The 17,463-nt window shown below is 41.4% G+C and overlaps 1 protein-coding gene across 5 annotated transcripts in view; it reads right to left on the reverse strand.

Moving 5' to 3' along the window:
• b3gat1a (beta-1,3-glucuronyltransferase 1 (glucuronosyltransferase P) a) overlaps positions 1 to 17,463 on the reverse strand; it is an 80,009-nt gene that overhangs the window by 1,146 nt on the left and 61,400 nt on the right. For 2 of the 5 annotated variants that reach the window (XM_034603400.1, XM_034603399.1), the window contains exons 4-8: positions 15,667 to 15,809; positions 13,249 to 13,320; positions 12,632 to 13,143; positions 5,917 to 6,213; positions 106 to 215 (exon numbers count right to left, since the gene is read on the reverse strand). In XM_034603400.1, coding sequence (XP_034459291.1) covers positions 129 to 215; positions 5,917 to 6,213; positions 12,632 to 13,143; positions 13,249 to 13,320; positions 15,667 to 15,778 — 1,080 coding nt within the window. In that variant the 5' untranslated portion in view covers positions 15,779 to 15,809 and the 3' untranslated portion in view covers positions 106 to 128. Of the gene's footprint in view, positions 1 to 23; positions 216 to 5,916; positions 6,214 to 12,631; positions 13,144 to 13,248; positions 13,321 to 15,666; positions 15,810 to 17,463 lie in introns of all 5 variants that reach the window. The other 3 variants (XR_004615756.1, XM_034603401.1, XM_034603402.1) reach the window with 3 other exon arrangements.

Raw genomic sequence — 17,463 nt, forward strand, 5'->3', positions numbered from 1 at the left:
ATTTCCTCTTTTCAAAGTAAGACTGGTTGAGACCAAGTGAAAATCATTTCTTTTGAGAATGAAATTGAGCTCACTAATGGAAACTTTGAAATCATAATTACTTACCGTGGTTTACTGAGGGAAAACAGTCAGATCTCCACATTGGGGTCTGTGAATCCTTTTTTCCCCTCGTTCACAAGGACGGGTTTCTCCGTTCTCGTGTGCCAAACAAGTATCTGGTGGGAAAAAAAACATATGGGAACACAAACAACAGGAACATTAGTAAATGCGTTTCCCTTAATGCACTCATTCAGTGTTCTCTCCCTTTGAGCTCTGCTTCATGTTCTTCAAATCATTCAATTATGGACATAGATCCCAGATTACATACACCACACCGCCACGGGGCCTGTGTTCTATTTGTAGGTTTGGGATGTGCATCACTGAGGCTGATGGGATACACATCTGGAAGCATCGCCAATGGTCTGATTTTAAAGATGCATTTGAAGCATTGGTTGCTCTGACAGCCAATCAGAACAACAGGACGTGGATCGCATCTTTAGGAATATATTTTTTCCAGTTTGTCTTTATTGTGAAGTCAGACGACTTCTCCACATCTGCGACAGCCATCTTGGTGGTTCATGAAAATGCATCAGTACTGCTCCTTCTGGGACTTTTCTGTCATTTTCTCAGACCCTCCCCATTTTAGATGAATGGTTGTGATTGTCCTGACCAACTTCAGGATGGATGGAAATTTATCTGAATGGGACGGGGACTGGATCCATCTGTGAGAGTGAATAAACATGAATTTGCTCATTGTTCTATTTTCCAGGATAGGGAAACTCCCACCGAGTTTCATGGAAATCTGTTCTGTGAATTTTTTGTGTAATCATGTTGAAAGTCAAAGAAACAAACCGACCAACAAATGGACAGGTGCAAAAATAAATCTACCTTGGGGAGGTAAAAATATTTGGCATAATTCTAAATAATAAAGGTATAGGGCCTCTACTAATAATTATATGTAATTAAATCATATTTTACAATACATTAATGTTGCAGCACTCTCTTTTAATCGTGGCTATTTCATTGTCAACTGAGAGGGATCATTTGAATTCTACCATCCCTTGTGAAGACAGCTCTTGAGTGTGTGCGCGAGCGAGAAGGAAAACAGGAGTGTGTTATCTTATATATAGTATGACACAATCCTCTTTAGCCTGTCTGAAGTCCTCTCCTGGTCATAGGATAATAGCTACCTTCAATGACAGCCAGCAGGAAATATTTCAGAACAGTATGTATGAACTTTTGCCTTTTGCAGTAGCACTTGAGTATTTTACAGAGTTCTTCTTGGTATGCTAGTGCTATCAAGCTTTCACACTGGGTTGATTTGGCCCCAAAGACCAGACAAACATCCAGGAAAAGGACAGCAAGGGGAACGGGGGAGGGGAGATAAAAAAAACCAAGAGTCGAGCTCATTTCCCCTCTCTTCTTTGCATTGGAACCCTTCTTCCTTTCATCTCTCCATAGCGGCGTTCATGAATTATGCATAGGGCGTGTTTGAGATGTGCCAGGAGCCCACTCCCCATTTGCTCAGGTGTAGGGGGAGGTCAATAGTCACGCTGACATCTGAAGAGGTAGATTATAAAGAAGAGAGATGCCCATGCACGACTTTCCATTTTATTTTCTCTCTTTCCCTGCTGCCCCTTCTCTCCATCCCTGCACTCATCTGTAATCAGTGTGACGTCCCTAACCCCCACCCACTCACCCCCATGCAAAAAAAACACCTCCAATTCCGCTCCCTTGGCCATTCTCTGAATCCCCTCTTTTCATTTACCCATCTGAATGGCTAGGGGAGGGCAGGAGAAAAAGCTGGCTGAAAATGTCTCTCTCTCTCTCTCCCTGTGTGTGTGTGTGTGTCGGGGTGATCGCAGTGTGGATACTGACAAGCCAAAGTCCTCTGGCTGACTCCTCTTTGCCCAGAGAGAGGCTTAGTGAATTGACCCAGACGAAGGGCTGTAAGCAGGAATGGTGGAGTGGGCATGGAGAAGAACGATGGTACAGCTGAAAGCCTCTTGTGTGTATTTGTGTGTATCTGAGTTAATGTGCTAATGTGTGTGGGCAGGATGAAAAATATTATAATCAATGATATCCCAGCAACACACACACACACACACACACACATATATATATATATATATATATATATATACTGTATATATTAATAATAATTACATATGTAATGTAATTATATAATAATAGTGATAGTTATGACAGTGTTCCTTATCAGTCCACCAGCTTTTATGTTTAACTAGCAATGCCAAGAATGGCCAGTAAGTACAGATGGCATACCATGTATGGGTGTAGTTTACCTAATTAGAATGTGTATGTACTTGGTACTTCAATTAAATTGTTGCTTTTATAGTGTCAAATCAAAACATGCAATATCTTGAGGGACTTTACATAGTAAGGTCCAGGCCTTAGAAAATGATGGAGAAACTCAACTGTTTCCACAATGAGCATGCATTCAGTGGCCATACTCTATATACTTGGCAAACCACGTAGGAATGATAATAAATATAAAGAAAATGTTCTTATAAATTTACCTTTTAATCATTTTTCATGTACATTTATGTATACATTAAATATGTCTCTATGTTCTGATTTTACAAGAACATTAAGCTCAAAATAAGTAACGTTCTAAAAGCAGAAGAAATACTTCAATGAAAAACCGAACTACAGACCAACCCAACAAAATTTGATGAGAACCTCAGCTTGCTCAAATAACCCCTGTCTGTACAATGCAGCCGCTGAGGACCTCTGCTACTCAGCTCAGGCTGCTGATCTTAAGAAAGAACTCAGCCCTTTAGTAATCCACTCGTTTGCCATCTAGGTATCTTGAATATGTCATCTCGAGTAAACGGTTCCAGTGGAGTCAACCAATGTTGCAACATTATCATACAATGCAAGGTAGGTCTCGTCATTTCTCTTTCCTTAAAGAGCAGAATACACAGCATCGACCGCAGCCTGCATACCAGGGACAGTTTTGGCATTCCAGCTCTTAAATTACGGCAGAGGCAAGTACGAGGCCCAACATAGTCTTACTTTGCTAGAGTGCAGAAGCCTTCCAAGATGTGCTTTTTGCTGTCTCCTCTTGGCTGCCAAGTTCCAGCTCATGAAGCCCTATCACAAGGCAGTGCTATTATAAGACTTCCACACAGTCCACCTGGTTGGGCATATTGGCCGCAGGGTCATCAGAGGTGTATTTTTGGAGCAATGGTTCCAAACTTGCTCTTAACCTTTCCTGGCTAGTCAAAGAGGACGTCTAACTGGTGGACCCAATACAATGGCAGTTCTGGATAATTGGAGCTTTGACATGCAGGGCTAATTGCTGCTGCCTCCTCAGTATAGCCTGTTCCTGTTTGTACTCTCCTGCGATGTTTGAGGCACTATTGTGAGTCTGCCGATTGAGCCTCATCAACATATCACCTGCCACCATTGCAGTGCATTGGCTTGCATTGTCTCATACAATTCTGTGTGGCTCAACAAGCTCCTCACATGAGACAAGGGCATGGTCCACATAGCAATGACATCAATCATCTAACTATCCTGTTCAGCACCAGAAACAGGCCGTCGTAGGGTATCATACCGGTTGGCTGCAACAATGTATCTAGAATTCCCAGGCTCATTTTCTCCACCCATGTGTTTTCAATAGATTTTTCACTTTGTATATGTTAAAGACGATCACAGGTGAGAATGTGCAAACCAGTAGCCTCACAAATCTGTTGAAGCTTAATCAAGTTTGAGGCAAAGGACAAGATGCCCTGTTTACCTTACCAGTGACCAAAGGAAAGAACCGTTGCTTTTAACAAACACAAAAAATGATGTAGCCAGCAAGTTCCTGCTAATTAACATAAAATCCCTGTGAACAATTTCATGCTGCCTTCCTGTTAAAACAACTTTATAGCTTGAAGTTATGTGATGGAGCACTGACTTTAAATGGGGAGAAAGGCGCATTTTTCATTCCCACTCCGCTCCCAGATTGCCTGTTCTTGGACAATGTAACTGTGGGTGGGTGCAGTCTCTCACAAGAAGTGCCAACTGAATGATAGTCATTGGCTTAAACTGTCGGAATCCGGCCCAGCAAGTTCAGGAGTAATGCCAAACTGTAGATCAGTTTGATCGACTTGGAAGTCATTTAAAACCAGTCTTTCACTCTTATATCCATCAAGAAAACTTTTGAAATATCAAGAATTCCAAACACATATTGTCAAGTTTTTTACTGAGATAGCATATATGGTTTGGGAACCCAAGGATCTTGAGGAATATCCACCGCTCAGCCATGTTTTACTTCAGTGAGTGGGACGATGCAGTCAGAATTTCGAAACGGATGGAATCAGCTGTCGAGGGTCTTTCTAAAGGTACGAAAATCTCCAAACTAGCAACTTAAGTGTGTGTAATTGCAGGAAGTCGTTTTCCCTTTTTCTTGATTAATTTGTTCATGGGAAGTCCGTTTTTACAACTCTATCAAGTTTTTCTGTAGAAGTCATACTCTTTCTTGCATCAGCAAGGCAGTGTGCTTGCAGTGGCATAAAGCTACAAGTTTTCTATTATATAACTTATGAAAACATGATAATTATCTCTCTTGCTAAGGGTAAAATGCTTCTGAATCAATGGGGACGTGTACTGTGTATGAACAAGTTGGTTCAACACTTATAACTACAACATATTTAACAAGATGTTTTCAAGGTTATATCCCCTGGCAGGCAGGTTATGTTATTAGTATGCTAAAGGTGGTGGTGGTGGAAAGGAACTAAGTATGTTTACTAAGTAGGCTACTTAGGCTACTTTATGCACTATGATTACTCATAATTTCACAGATAAAGATTTTACATTGAAAACAAATGATTTTTTGTCTTTTAAAATACAACCTATGTTAGATTAAACCTGTGGGGCCCAACCTGCTGTGTGACCTCTTACAAAAAGCGAAAGTCTAGATCTGTCTCCTTGTTACTGTGCATCTCAGATGACTGTGGCTTCTTAGCAACTCCTTTTAAAGAGACATTTTTCTTCAGAACCCATCAGATGGTTGTAATCTACAAACTGAACACTATGTGAAATTAACAATTTTTCACAGAAACACTCAAGATTAGAGAAAAGTCTAACAAATGAAATCCGATTTGTGCATCAGAACTTTGTTTTTGCTACTTTTCCTTTATCATTTCCTTCTTGGGTTGAGAACCACTGGACTAATATAGTTCAGTCAGACAACTCACGTTCAAACGTTTATTGCAGCAGTAGAACAGGTTTAGTGTTTGGAGTCTAGGCTCCAACTTAATCACTCCCCCATATGATTCCACAGGAATGATGGGAGTGATGAGCAAATACTTGTAACCCCCCGTTGGAGCCTACAGGTGGATGCTGGGGTGGTGGAGGGGCTGAAGCTACTGGTAGCAATACTGCAGCAGCAGTGCGAGCAAAGGGGATGATGGGAACTTTATCTCTGCTTAAATAGACCACCTGATAATGTGGGTGTGTATTATAGATGGTTGTGGAGAGTGAGGTATGTCACATGATGTATGTCACATGATTGGCGCAGCTCGAGTTGGCTGCCTGAACTAGCTCGCAGGCGTCGCTCCATTTAATTGTATATAAAGAAGTTTAAATAAGCTCCAAAATGATTACAATACATTGATGTGGAGGCATCAATCAATCAGGAACAGTCTAACAATGTCCTGTGTAATAATCAGTTACGGTGTCCATTGTAGAGTCTAAACTCAGGACTTTCATGGATTGATATTTGTACGTGAATATTTCTCCATCTGTCGCTGCAGAAGGTTTGATTCCTTCAAAACCAACTTTTACCATCCACATAAACAGTTTAGTAAGTCACTGAGCTAGAAACTGCTTAAATCTTAACAGGATTTAACATAAAAAGTTAATTACCTTAGTGCAATTGGCTGCTTTAGGCTCCAGGTCGTTGAGTGTGACTAGTTCCCGGAGCAAACTACTCTCCTGGTAGCCTCCCTTCACCCCACGAAGCTTAAAATATGCCTGTGGCTTGAAGAGGATGAGTCTCAGGTTGATGGCAAAGCCGGCCATGTCGATGGCAAAGGGCCGATGGGGGTCGAACACTGTCTTCCAGCCGTAGACCTTTCCAGCTGCATTGACCTTGGGGGACTCGTACCGCAAGCCGCCCACAAAGGCCACAGGCCACACTGAAACTTTCCGAGTCGATCTCATCTAGCAAGAGGAGAGTCAAGAAGAGAAATGAGGGGGGAGGCAAGAGGGCAGATTAGTCATCTGAAAAAGCGTACATGACAGTGAGACACAGTATTTGAGCATCAGCTGCCAGCGTTACAGCAGAGCACGGACAGAGGGTTTTTAGAGATGCTGCTATCATTCATTTTGAAAACAGTGAATATTGACGGAGCCGTTGGGCCATATGCGGCTGAAACACTGTTGGACGTAGGCAGATCTCACACACAGACACTATTAAACAGCTGCCCTACAATGAGATAACTACACTCAACCATCTTTAAAGGGAGTAAACACGAACAGTGCCAAGAGGGTTTGAAGGAGCCAAACCATTAGAGCAAGTGGCTCTGGTTGCTGGTTGGCTGAGGAGCTTCTTCAAGGTAGAGCACTGCCATCCTCTATTTTTTTTTGTCCTTTAATCTTCCAGCATCAAACGATCCTGCCACCCTTGTCTTCGTGTGCTTGTCAGTGATTGCCATTTTCAAGAGCCGCTGCAGCCATAAAAGCCAAGTTTTATAATGAGGGAAGAGTAAAGTTTAGAAACAGCAGTCATTTAATCGAGCAGTGCAAAAGAAATAAGTTGCTGGTGCCTCTCTGGTGGAAGGTCTTTTATAAATATAGGTGTGTGCAAGTGAATGTGCGGTATCCAGCCTGTGTCTAGAGTAGAGTGCTCATATGCATATGGAGCATGCGTACAGGACATTTCGACATCTACATGCACGCTTGCTTACACACGTGTATTTGGTTATCACATTTTTTGTGCAAATCAAATGCAAATAACCCTTTGAATATGAGCTGCAGAGTAAGAGTGGTGTGTGATCTGATAAGCTGCTGTGTGGTCAGTTCAGGGGATCAGAGAGGAGCATAGTTTGAACAGCAGGAGGTAGGCTGCATTGGGGCTTATGAGAATCCATAAATTTGAGCGTTACGGAGAACCACTGGGCATCCAGATAACATTTGGCAGGAAGGTAAGTCTTAATGAGCGCTGGGTGTTAATGGAATGGAAAAGAGATTAAGTGATTATATGCATGTGGCCATGAGATTGTACAGCTATGTGTTTTTTTTTTGCCAACACGATCTCATATCACAGTCTTTTTCCCAGCACATGTTTTTATACAGAGGACAGACAGTGGCCTTAGGCATTATGTTTTTTTGAGAGGTCTGTGCATATATAGGTTGGTACATATAGTATTGTTTGTCAGTCCCATTCTTGTGAACACAACATCTCAAGAACACATTGAGGGAATTTCTTCAAATTTGGTACTAACATTCACTTGGACTCAAGGATGAACGATGAATTGACTTCATTTTGGTGGTCAAAAGTCAAGGTCACTGTGACCTCATAAAACACATTTTTGCCTTCTGAACAGGATATCTCAGGAGTACCTGCAGGGAATTCTTGAAAATTCAGTAAAACGCTCAGTTGGACTCAAAGATGAATTAATCTGATGGTAAAAAGTTATTGTGACCTTACAAAACACACTTTTAGTTTTGTGAACGCAAGATCTAAGGAACAGAACCAGCTTCCCTTGGATTTAAAGATGAACTGACTTCAGTGGTCAAGGTAAAGGTCACGGTGACCTCATGTGAGTCTGGAGAAAACTTGATTTGATTAAGGACATGGTCACACTACACACAAATGCAAAGCAAATATTGTGAGTCAAATTTGTTGCTCCACAGGGAGGCAAAGGTTCGCCACTGCTATATGTGTGACTGTGCCTTCAATCTGCCCTGGTTGGTGGAGTCATATAACGGCAGTACGGTAATTCTAGTTTCTTTCTAATAAGTTTTATGCATCAACATCTGGGTTTGCAATTGGATGAGTTTCTCTAAGGGCTGCTGCACACTAGAGGATTTTCCACTCTTGACCGATTTTAAAAACGTGGGAGACCACAGACATAATGACAGATTTAACTGATTTATATTTTAAACATATACCGTTTGTAGGAAACAATTTCACAGTGGCTATTCCAGAGACTTGAAATCTCACAGAAACAAAAGGAAAAAATATCTTCTTCAGTTTTTTTAATGACAACTTTTAGGTGCATTACCGCCAACTTCTGAGCTGGAGTGTAGAACGCTTGCGTGATTAAACGTGACTTCAGAAGAAAAACAAACATGGATGAGGACCGATGTCGTGTGTTCCATTTTGCAGCGAAAAACAAAAAAAATGAACTATGGATGAAATCATGACTGCGAGGGTTTATACATTTTGCAGTGCGAGCTGGAGGTGAATTGGAAATGTATTGTTGTTTTTAGTCGCAGCTGTACAAGTATGAACCATCTGGTTGGTGATGCTTCCCGGTCAGCTCGCTCTCTCGCTCTCTTGGTATTGCGGGTTCCTGTTGGAGACGATTATTGTAAATATTGATATTTACGATTTAAAATAGGGAAGGCTCCGGCTCAATCGGTAGCACTAAGATTATTTTGTAAACCCCTCACACTTCCAGTTGGGAACTCACGACTGTCGGGACGGGCAAATCAGGTCTAAAATCGGCCTGATTATCCTCTAGTGTGCAGCAGCCTAAATTGCCTTCCTCATAGACTCTACTGTCTAATGTATTTTGTAGCTGGGCCGTGTCTGAATTCAGCCACAATTCAGCTCAAATGTCACCGGCCTGCTTCCCCTTCCCCCACAGGTTTGACTTAAATCAAAATAAATCAGGCTCCTCACAGGCAGTGTCAAGAGTGTTGTCACTTTCCCATCTATACTGAAAATGGGAAAATGAGGATTCTGCCTGTTGAGTCTGGAGGGAAAATCCGCCTGAGTAAAACAGCACAAATGCCTCCTCCTGCTGGCAGCCAAACAAATGGACACAAAGCAAAGTTACGCTTGTCCAGTTCTGAGGACTGTGATGTGTTTGTGCAGAGTTTTTATTGTACACTGTTGCCTCAGATTGTTCTGGTATATGCCGGTGTGCCAGTGAAGCTCTTTTTCCTGCTACGCTTACAGAGAGAGGACTACAGAGACAGGGTGACCGTGTTTCAGCGTCGTCAAGGTATCACAGAAAAGCAGGCATCCAGGTACATACATCAGAAGTTAAAAGTGCAGAGGGGATAAAACAGAAGTTAGTGGATTCTGTGGATGTGTCCAAACAATTTTTTAGGATTTTTATTTTATTCATTAAAAAAAAATCATCAGTTAATTAATAATGAAAACACTTTTCTCAACCATTAAGTTCATCTTTCAATATATTCACTGTTTTGATAGTCATACTTTTGTGATATAGGTTAAATAATTATATTTCTAATATTAATTAGGCTTTTGAAAGATTTGATGGTTGTACATAACTTGAACAATGTGGTTTGAGACGGAAACAAACATTTCTTATGAGGCGTCAGTAATTCTTATACTACTTTACAGGACTGTATCGAAATTACCAGAATTTAAATGTGTATTTAATAAAAGATAAAAGTTACAGATAGTTAGTTTTGAATGAATCAAAGATTGTGAAACACTATAAGTATGACTAGCAACATCCTCTCTACAGTCTCCACAGTCTCTGGTACCAAATGTGTTGGAAGTTCAATTTAAAACATTTATTAATATTATTTTAACAGCAGGCTATTGTGTGAACTGTGAGGTGACATGCACTGTGTTGGTGTCAGGCTGTGGCAGCTTAAGTGAACCACTGCTGCTGCCCTGAAAGAACTGTAGACGAGCACGCTCAGCAATTAAGTCTTTTTAATGCCACCTACTTTCAGGCTTAATTAGTGTGTCGGTGGAAAAAATAAAACATCATCGTCGAACTTATTATAACTTGTAAGTGGTGATTACATTTTTAAGATTTTTCAATGTTGTGTAGAGGAAATTGTAAGTTGTCCGTATAGGAATTAGATATATGCAATCACCTTATGTGTGCTACACTACATGCTGGTGATATCACACGGTTGTAACTCTGTTAAATGAAAGTGATATAAACTGTTTTTACACTTTTACTACCTCTCTTCATTATTGTCAGTTATAACAGGCTGTTAGCTGCACTGTAAACAATGAGTTATTATATGATGGATAAGCTTCAATTTTGAGTTTGACGTTATTTTTATTTAACTTTATATTACTTTCAGTTTACCGTCTATGAAAACAATACTACAAAAAAAAAAGTCCCTGTTTTTCCTTAAAGAAAAGCATACTTGCTTGATTTCACTATTTTTTTATTGTAGGAAAAGAAGAATGTTTCCAAAAATCCATTTATCTTTTATAGTCCTTTGATCTTAGGAACAATGCTATTTGGATTAGCATGGTCTATTTGTCTACACAGAGTACAAATAGACCAAATAGTAGACAGTAGATTGTGGGTTGAACACATACACGATATACAAGGCAGATCTAGTGGAGGGTGGTAAATGCACCTTGCTGTTGGATGCCACCAATAAACACAAAGTATTCCTCTAACAAGTAGACCGAGTTAATTATGTTTGCAACTGAAACTATCTACTTAGATTTGAAAGTGCATTTTAATGACATCTTTATCAAAGAGATGTCTCACATTAGATTCACCTGGAGAAAATTATAACCCCGTTTTTAACACCTGGAGTGGTGCACATCAATCTTTCACCTGTATCTCCAGACTGAAGAACTTATACGCCTATCTGTTCTCGAGCCATTGGGACGCTCTGAATGTTCACTATCGTGTCAGCAAACTATACTGTAGTTACAGTCAGCAGTCAGCTGTCTGCTTTCTGTCTACTTTGCTGTCACCTTTACCTTTTTCCTCATTCTTTTTCCATCACTCCCTCTCCCCTTCTATCTCCCTCTCTCCCTCTCTCCCTCTCTCCCTCACTCTCACTCCCCCTCAGGGCTGTTACTGGCCCATAAATAGGCCTGTTGGAGGTGATGGAGGGCCTCTGAGGGAGATGAAGCACTTCGGCTGATTCCCAGAGAAAGGTAATGACAGGCCCCGTCAATACCCGGCGCTCCATTTACTACGGCCCATGTCTGCCCTACTAACAAGACTTGAGGCTAATACTCAGAGGACCCAGACCGTGTCCTCTCAGGTAATTCAAGTGATGTCAAGATGGATGGCCTGAGATGTACTGATTACATGCCCAAACCTCTCTCCTGCTTCAAATCACAGACTATGCTTGTTAAGAGCTAAAAAAAACTATCAGAGAATTTTTTTCAACATTACCTGGCAGAGAAGTTTGCTATACCTTATAATAAACTGTTCACATAGAACTTAATTTATAGGGATGGATCCACAAGAAAACATTTATAAAACACATCATTTTGTCCAACTCGACCTTTCCTACAACCTACTGTATGTATCCTATCCTTGCCTGTTTATGGATCAATGCTAATCAATCCTCTGTAAGACGAATGGCTGCTGATCTTTCAAGCTTTCCAAACAGGCAGAACAAGCAGGTCTCAGTGTCTCAAATGGGGAAATGGTTCAACCTCCCAAAGCTTCTTAATTACTTACAGTTTGCCCTGCACATTTTAAGAGGTTAGAGGTGATTGGATTGAGTCTAGATAGATAGATAGATAGATAGATAGATAGATAGATAGATAGATAGATAGATCGATAGATAGATAGATAGATAGATAGATAGATCGATAGATAGATCGATAGGTTGTATATTTGTCTGTTTGTCAGCAGGATTACTCAGAAACTACTGAACTGATTTCCATAAATAAGGGAGGGTGGGGCATGACCCAAGAAAGAACCCATTCGATTTTGGAATAAATTTGGAATGGGTGGATCCCATCGACTGTTTATAAAGATGGAGGACGCTTCTCCACTTCCTCCCACTATCCAGAAATGAAGCTAAAACATTCCGGATACTTGTGACATCTTGTGCATTCGGACCCAGAGTCTGTGCAGAAGTGATCAGGGGATAGAGGCACGGTAGCGAAGGCCTGTCAATACACGCACTGAACCAATCATAAGACTTAGCTGTTAATCACGACACCCTGTTTTTATAGCACCAAATCAATAGTGAAAACCAAACTTATTGGAAGAATGAGCACTTTAACATAACTCAGTGTGATAAGTGTTTGCTAAAATTAGAGACACCACCTTTGAGAAGAGAAAAAAAACATTTTTTTGATTTGGATCCATTCCCCATCCATTAACGTGGAGGAGGCGTGAGTTATGACGTATACTGCAGCCAGCCACCAGGTTGCGATCAACAAACTTTGGCTTCACTTTTGGGAGCTGTCATGTCATCCATCTCTATAAACAGTCCATAGCAGATCCAGGATTTATTTTCCTTTTCTTTAACATGGTGAAATAGGGGGTGTTAGCCTTGGCTGAGGTATGTGCTCTCCAAGTGCCCTTCAAGTTTACCGATAATTGTCATAGTTACTAGTGAAAATGATACTTTACTGTGATTAATGATAGTTTATGAAATGAACATGACTGATAGAGCAGCAGCAGTGATGTAGCATATCAGCACAAACCTCCTCAAACAGCTCCAGGCTGTATGTGTTGTCATCATCAGCAAAGTAGACGATTCCAGCTTGACTACTGTTGGCGTTAAATGTCTCCCTCAACCACCGCAGGGCCAGATTCCTTTGCATGGTCCCTCGCGGTATTCTGGGGTCCCGAGTGTCACCCCGCAGCTTATAGTTCCTGGGCGTCTCTACATTGAGGTGGGTGTAGTTCAGCCCTGTTTCTCGAAGGAGCCTCGTAACAAGAGTTGTTCTCCTTTGTGAGTCCTCCACCAGGATCCAGTGCAGGTTGGGAACATGGAGGAAGGTGTTCGCCAGCCGCGTCAGCTCCGCTTTCTGCACCGGCCGACTGTATGTAGGGGTGATGATGTGGATAGTAGGCAGCACATCGGACCAGGGTGGAGGCCGTGTATACACATATTCTGTCCTTACCACCTCCACTATGTCCTTATCTGAGGCACAGTATTCTTTGGAGTCCTGCCCCTGGCCACCTGCCTCCCTCTTCCCCTCGACTCCATCATCTGCAGATTTGGAGATAAGAGCATATGTAAGGTATTAGTGCAAACCTGTGCCGCCCTTTGTATATTTGCCTCAGGTGACTTAAACCCAATGGGGGTAAAGTGTACCTGAGAGCCGGTGGTGGCGGACTGCAAGCCTCTCTGGAATGATAAAGATCTCTTTTACTAGGTGGTGACAGGCTGCAAAAAGTGAAAGCAAGCACCGTGAGAGGATAACACAGCTGATGGACAGAGAGAGAGAGAGAGCGCAAGATGAAGGAGGGATGAGATGAGCCTCGCTATTCCCCCAGCGTTGCCTTTGGGTTTTTCTTTATAAAGAAAGAGAAATGTGGGTATGTGGATCCAGTAGAAGTGCCCTCTTTTTATGTCTAGACTCCCACCTCAGACTCCCTCATACCTGCTTTGCCGCTCCACTTCAACAACATGCTGTGTTAACTTTACTGCAGGAAACATAGCCATGCATTTTGGTTCAGAGATGCCTAAGCATGAATAGAACTGCTATGATTGCTGTGAGCTGGGTCTAGCTGTTTGAAAGCATTTGTAATGAAGAAGCATTAACATTAAGTTGTTGTTGTTTTTCCAAGCAAGGGCTCCATTTGCATAACGTTAGTGTGTGGTTCAGGACCTACACCAACTTTATTTTCATTTTAGGACTTATGTTCAAGATCAATCTGAACACCAGACCTGTGCTCTGTCCAAACTAATTCAGATATTTTGCGAAACATAACTCTCCTTCACACGGAAACAACGTTTTAAGTCACTACAAGAGAGAATTTAACAAACGCCTTCCAAAGTGTAGATTTTCAAACTCCAAAAACGTAAAAGCATGTAGCCTAATAGAGATGCTCATCCATACTAGTAGTTGTATGGCTGGTTATTTTCTTCTGGAGAGGGGTCATGTGATAGGAGCCTGATGAATCAGCAAAGGCTACGTCCTGATCAAAAGACCCAATCAGCAAGAGGTTGTGAGTGTTTTCAAACATCTCTGTTTCTACCCGTCCACACTAAAATGCCACATTTACAATAAAACGGGGCAAGAAGCGTTTCCAAACTTCTCTTCTTTCCAAAGTGTATCCATAGCAGAGTTGATGCGTTACCAAAAATAGTATTATGGATGTTGCCTTAGCCACTGCACAGGAGGAAAGATACCAGCACCTGTGGCTCTATTGTGATAAATGTTGTGCATGACTTTGTTTTTCCTTGTACAAAAGGATAAGGCCCTTTTTGAAAAGTACTTAAATTGACTCTAGTGATAAAACCTTTTTATTTTCTATGAAATATAATATTTGGCCAATGTAGTTTGGTCCTAAATGAATAGAAAATGATAATAGAATCATTAATATTCTTAACTTCCTTTCATTTTGCCACAACTACTGCCCAAAGCGCCATTTGCACCTCCAACATAAAAGAGGATTTTTCTGCAGCACGTAGATTAACACAATCCGCTGATGGCCAGATGTTCAACAAAGGCTGCCAGTGAGCATGCTGCCAAAAAACCTCCAGCCTCTCTTTTGAGAGCACACAAAAGCATGGCAGTCAGAGCTGGGTCAGATAGCACTGGCAAATATTTCTTATTTTTACTGTATCCCACAAGAATGTATAATGACTTTCTCCATTTAATTGGAGAAACCTTTCCCCCATACAATTTAGATATGCAGGGAAGAGAAAGTACTGCAGTATGCATTTTAATGATTGCTGGCTGAGCAGATACTATTTTAAGTGTTTGGACGACCTGCAAAACAAAATTATTTTATTATTATTATTATCATTCAAATTAGTATTTTAACTATTTGGAAACGATCAGGAGTCCAGACTAAGCCCCGGGTCATTTTTGTAAACCACTTTGGTTTGTTAACCCCTGTATGTGCATGCACGGCATTGGACAACTCTATTGATTTGCTGTCGCTCTAATGTGGGTTTGTTTACTCTGCAGCATACTTGACATTTCATTCCGTGTGTTTTGGGTCCTGGGGGGATGAGAGGAAGGTCTCATAAGTGCATATTAATGACTGGTGTGTAAACGTGTCTGGATGCGAAGATATTCCAAGAAGCTAATCGAGCAGACACATTCATATCGAAAGTTGCTAATTTATAAAGTATGACTATAAAGTATGAAATGTTTAAACATAAATCTATTGCATGCTGTGAGAAGAAATTAAGGATTGATGGGCTGAGTGGATAAGCTTTTGAAATTGCATTGTTTTGTAACATACTTTGTTTTCAGCAAAAGAACTAGAGTTCAATTCAAATGACAGAGTGAATTTAATGAATGAATATGACATATAGAATCAGCCTCTTAGAATATAAAAGAGTGTATGTGATGGTAAATTCTAAAAACAGTCCACACTGATGAGGTTTACAATGACTGGACAAGTGCTATTGAGAGCCGACGGAGCTGATGATAACCGCCAGCGAGTGCCTCTAATCTAAATGAACCACCTGTTGTCTCAACCTGAAGTGGAGTGTTAAGGTTCGAGGACCCACTTTATGTTTGATATTGCCAGTGAAGTGCGGTGCACTGCGTACCCTTGCGGATGGCGAGGAGTGGAGCTATAGCGCTTTGGTGCCAAACAGTGATGAGCAGAGTCCAGGGTAAAACGATCAACACGATGGCAAGAATATCTCTTCTCTTCGGCATCTCCAGGATTGGTTATTTGGCTCGGCATTACCTAGAGAAAAACAAAAACAAATATTTATTATCATTCTGCATTTTATAAAAACAGGACTTCAAGATAATGACCATAATCCTTTAAGTGTAGCATCACCCCCAGGTCTTAGCCTAACTCCACCCACTGCAGGATTTTGAAAAATACTAAAAACTGGGCAGGGGACTGAGTAGCACTGTCCCAATTCAGGGGCTGCCTCCTTCAGAATATGCCGTCTACCTGGCCCATGAACCTTGCCTCCTTTTTGTGATGAACCGAAATGAGACCAGTCTACAGAGGCTCATGTGTACAATTTAGTGCGTCACCAAAGCACAATGAATCCTGTGATAGTTTGGGCCGGTAAGTATCCACCTGTTTTCGTTTGTCGGGGATGGAAGGACGCATGTGTCGGTCTCATTTGATGGAGCTTTCGAAATGCTGTGATGCAATCGGTCTTCAAATGCAGCCTCCAAAGGATGCAGCCCCAGAATTTAGTGTCCCTGTCAGTGACGTCATCAGGCCATACCAAAATGGGTAGCGACACAGAATCGTGTTCATGCCACATGGGGCTCTTCTGAGGTGGAGGACCATGGTGGTACCAAGTCACATCAGTTCGAGACTTTAGCTCCAGTCACATCCAAAGCCAGAGCTCTAGTAGCAGAGGCAGTGCAAGTGGGTAATGTAAAGTTCATAAGAAGACTAATGTTAGCGAATGCTCGGATAAGCTGTAAAGCCTTGTAATTACCATAAATATGTTTGCAGCCACTGCATAAAATCTCAAAGTCAACAATCTGCACAGTCAGAGATGTTGGATTATATGCGATGAAGTGATAGTTGGTGACGTAACCTGCTTCCAGATGAGCCAATAGCAAAATTCAATAGCTGGGTTTAAACCAATAGAGGGCAGTCACTATGCATTTTTACCACACAAGTGTTGAATTCACTTTACACTAAATTGTCAAGATTTAGACCTGAATCAACCAATATCACTAAATACCTGAATATGTTTCCATCTGAAAAAGTGTTTTAGGGGTTTAGATACTCTTTAAACTGGCTGAGGCACAGAGTTGCAGTGTGTTGCTGAATCTCAATTACCTGATAATGGGAAGCTAATACTCAGGCCCTTACTCATCATTAACTGCCTCAGAAACATCATATTCGCATCTCCTGACATTGAAAGTGAAAAAACACACCGCCTGTGACACAACAGTCTACTCTCTGATGTTGAAATAAAATAAAGTATTATACTGTCACACAGGCAGATGCATTATAGCCTCACCAAATTAAATGAACGATACAATGGAGCAGGTGAAAAATGTCACCTTTAGTCAGAGGTTAAATGAAAAAAAAGCTTTGGTTTAACGCCGTAACTAAGCAAGTCAGCCAACATGAGGAAGGTCAAAGCCACTGGAGGAGGCCACAGAGCAAGAGCTAGTTCACTCTGCCAACCCAGTGAGCTCATCGGTGCCATCCCCGAGGACAGGGACGTGACTTCATGCCCAGTGCAGAAACTATTCACCAGCCAAATGGCAGCAAACAATGTCACCAGACTGCGGGTTGACTGTTTGGCAAATGCGCTCCGTCCCTCTGAGTCCAGATCACTTGGTTCAGCTTTGTATCCCTTTGAAAAATTAAATTACAGCATGACAGAAATTAGCCAGGGCAGGCATTAACTGGA

The sequence above is a fragment of the Hippoglossus hippoglossus genome, chromosome 13 (assembly GCF_009819705.1).
Source record: "Hippoglossus hippoglossus isolate fHipHip1 chromosome 13, fHipHip1.pri, whole genome shotgun sequence".
NCBI lineage: Eukaryota > Metazoa > Chordata > Actinopteri > Pleuronectiformes > Pleuronectidae > Hippoglossus > Hippoglossus hippoglossus.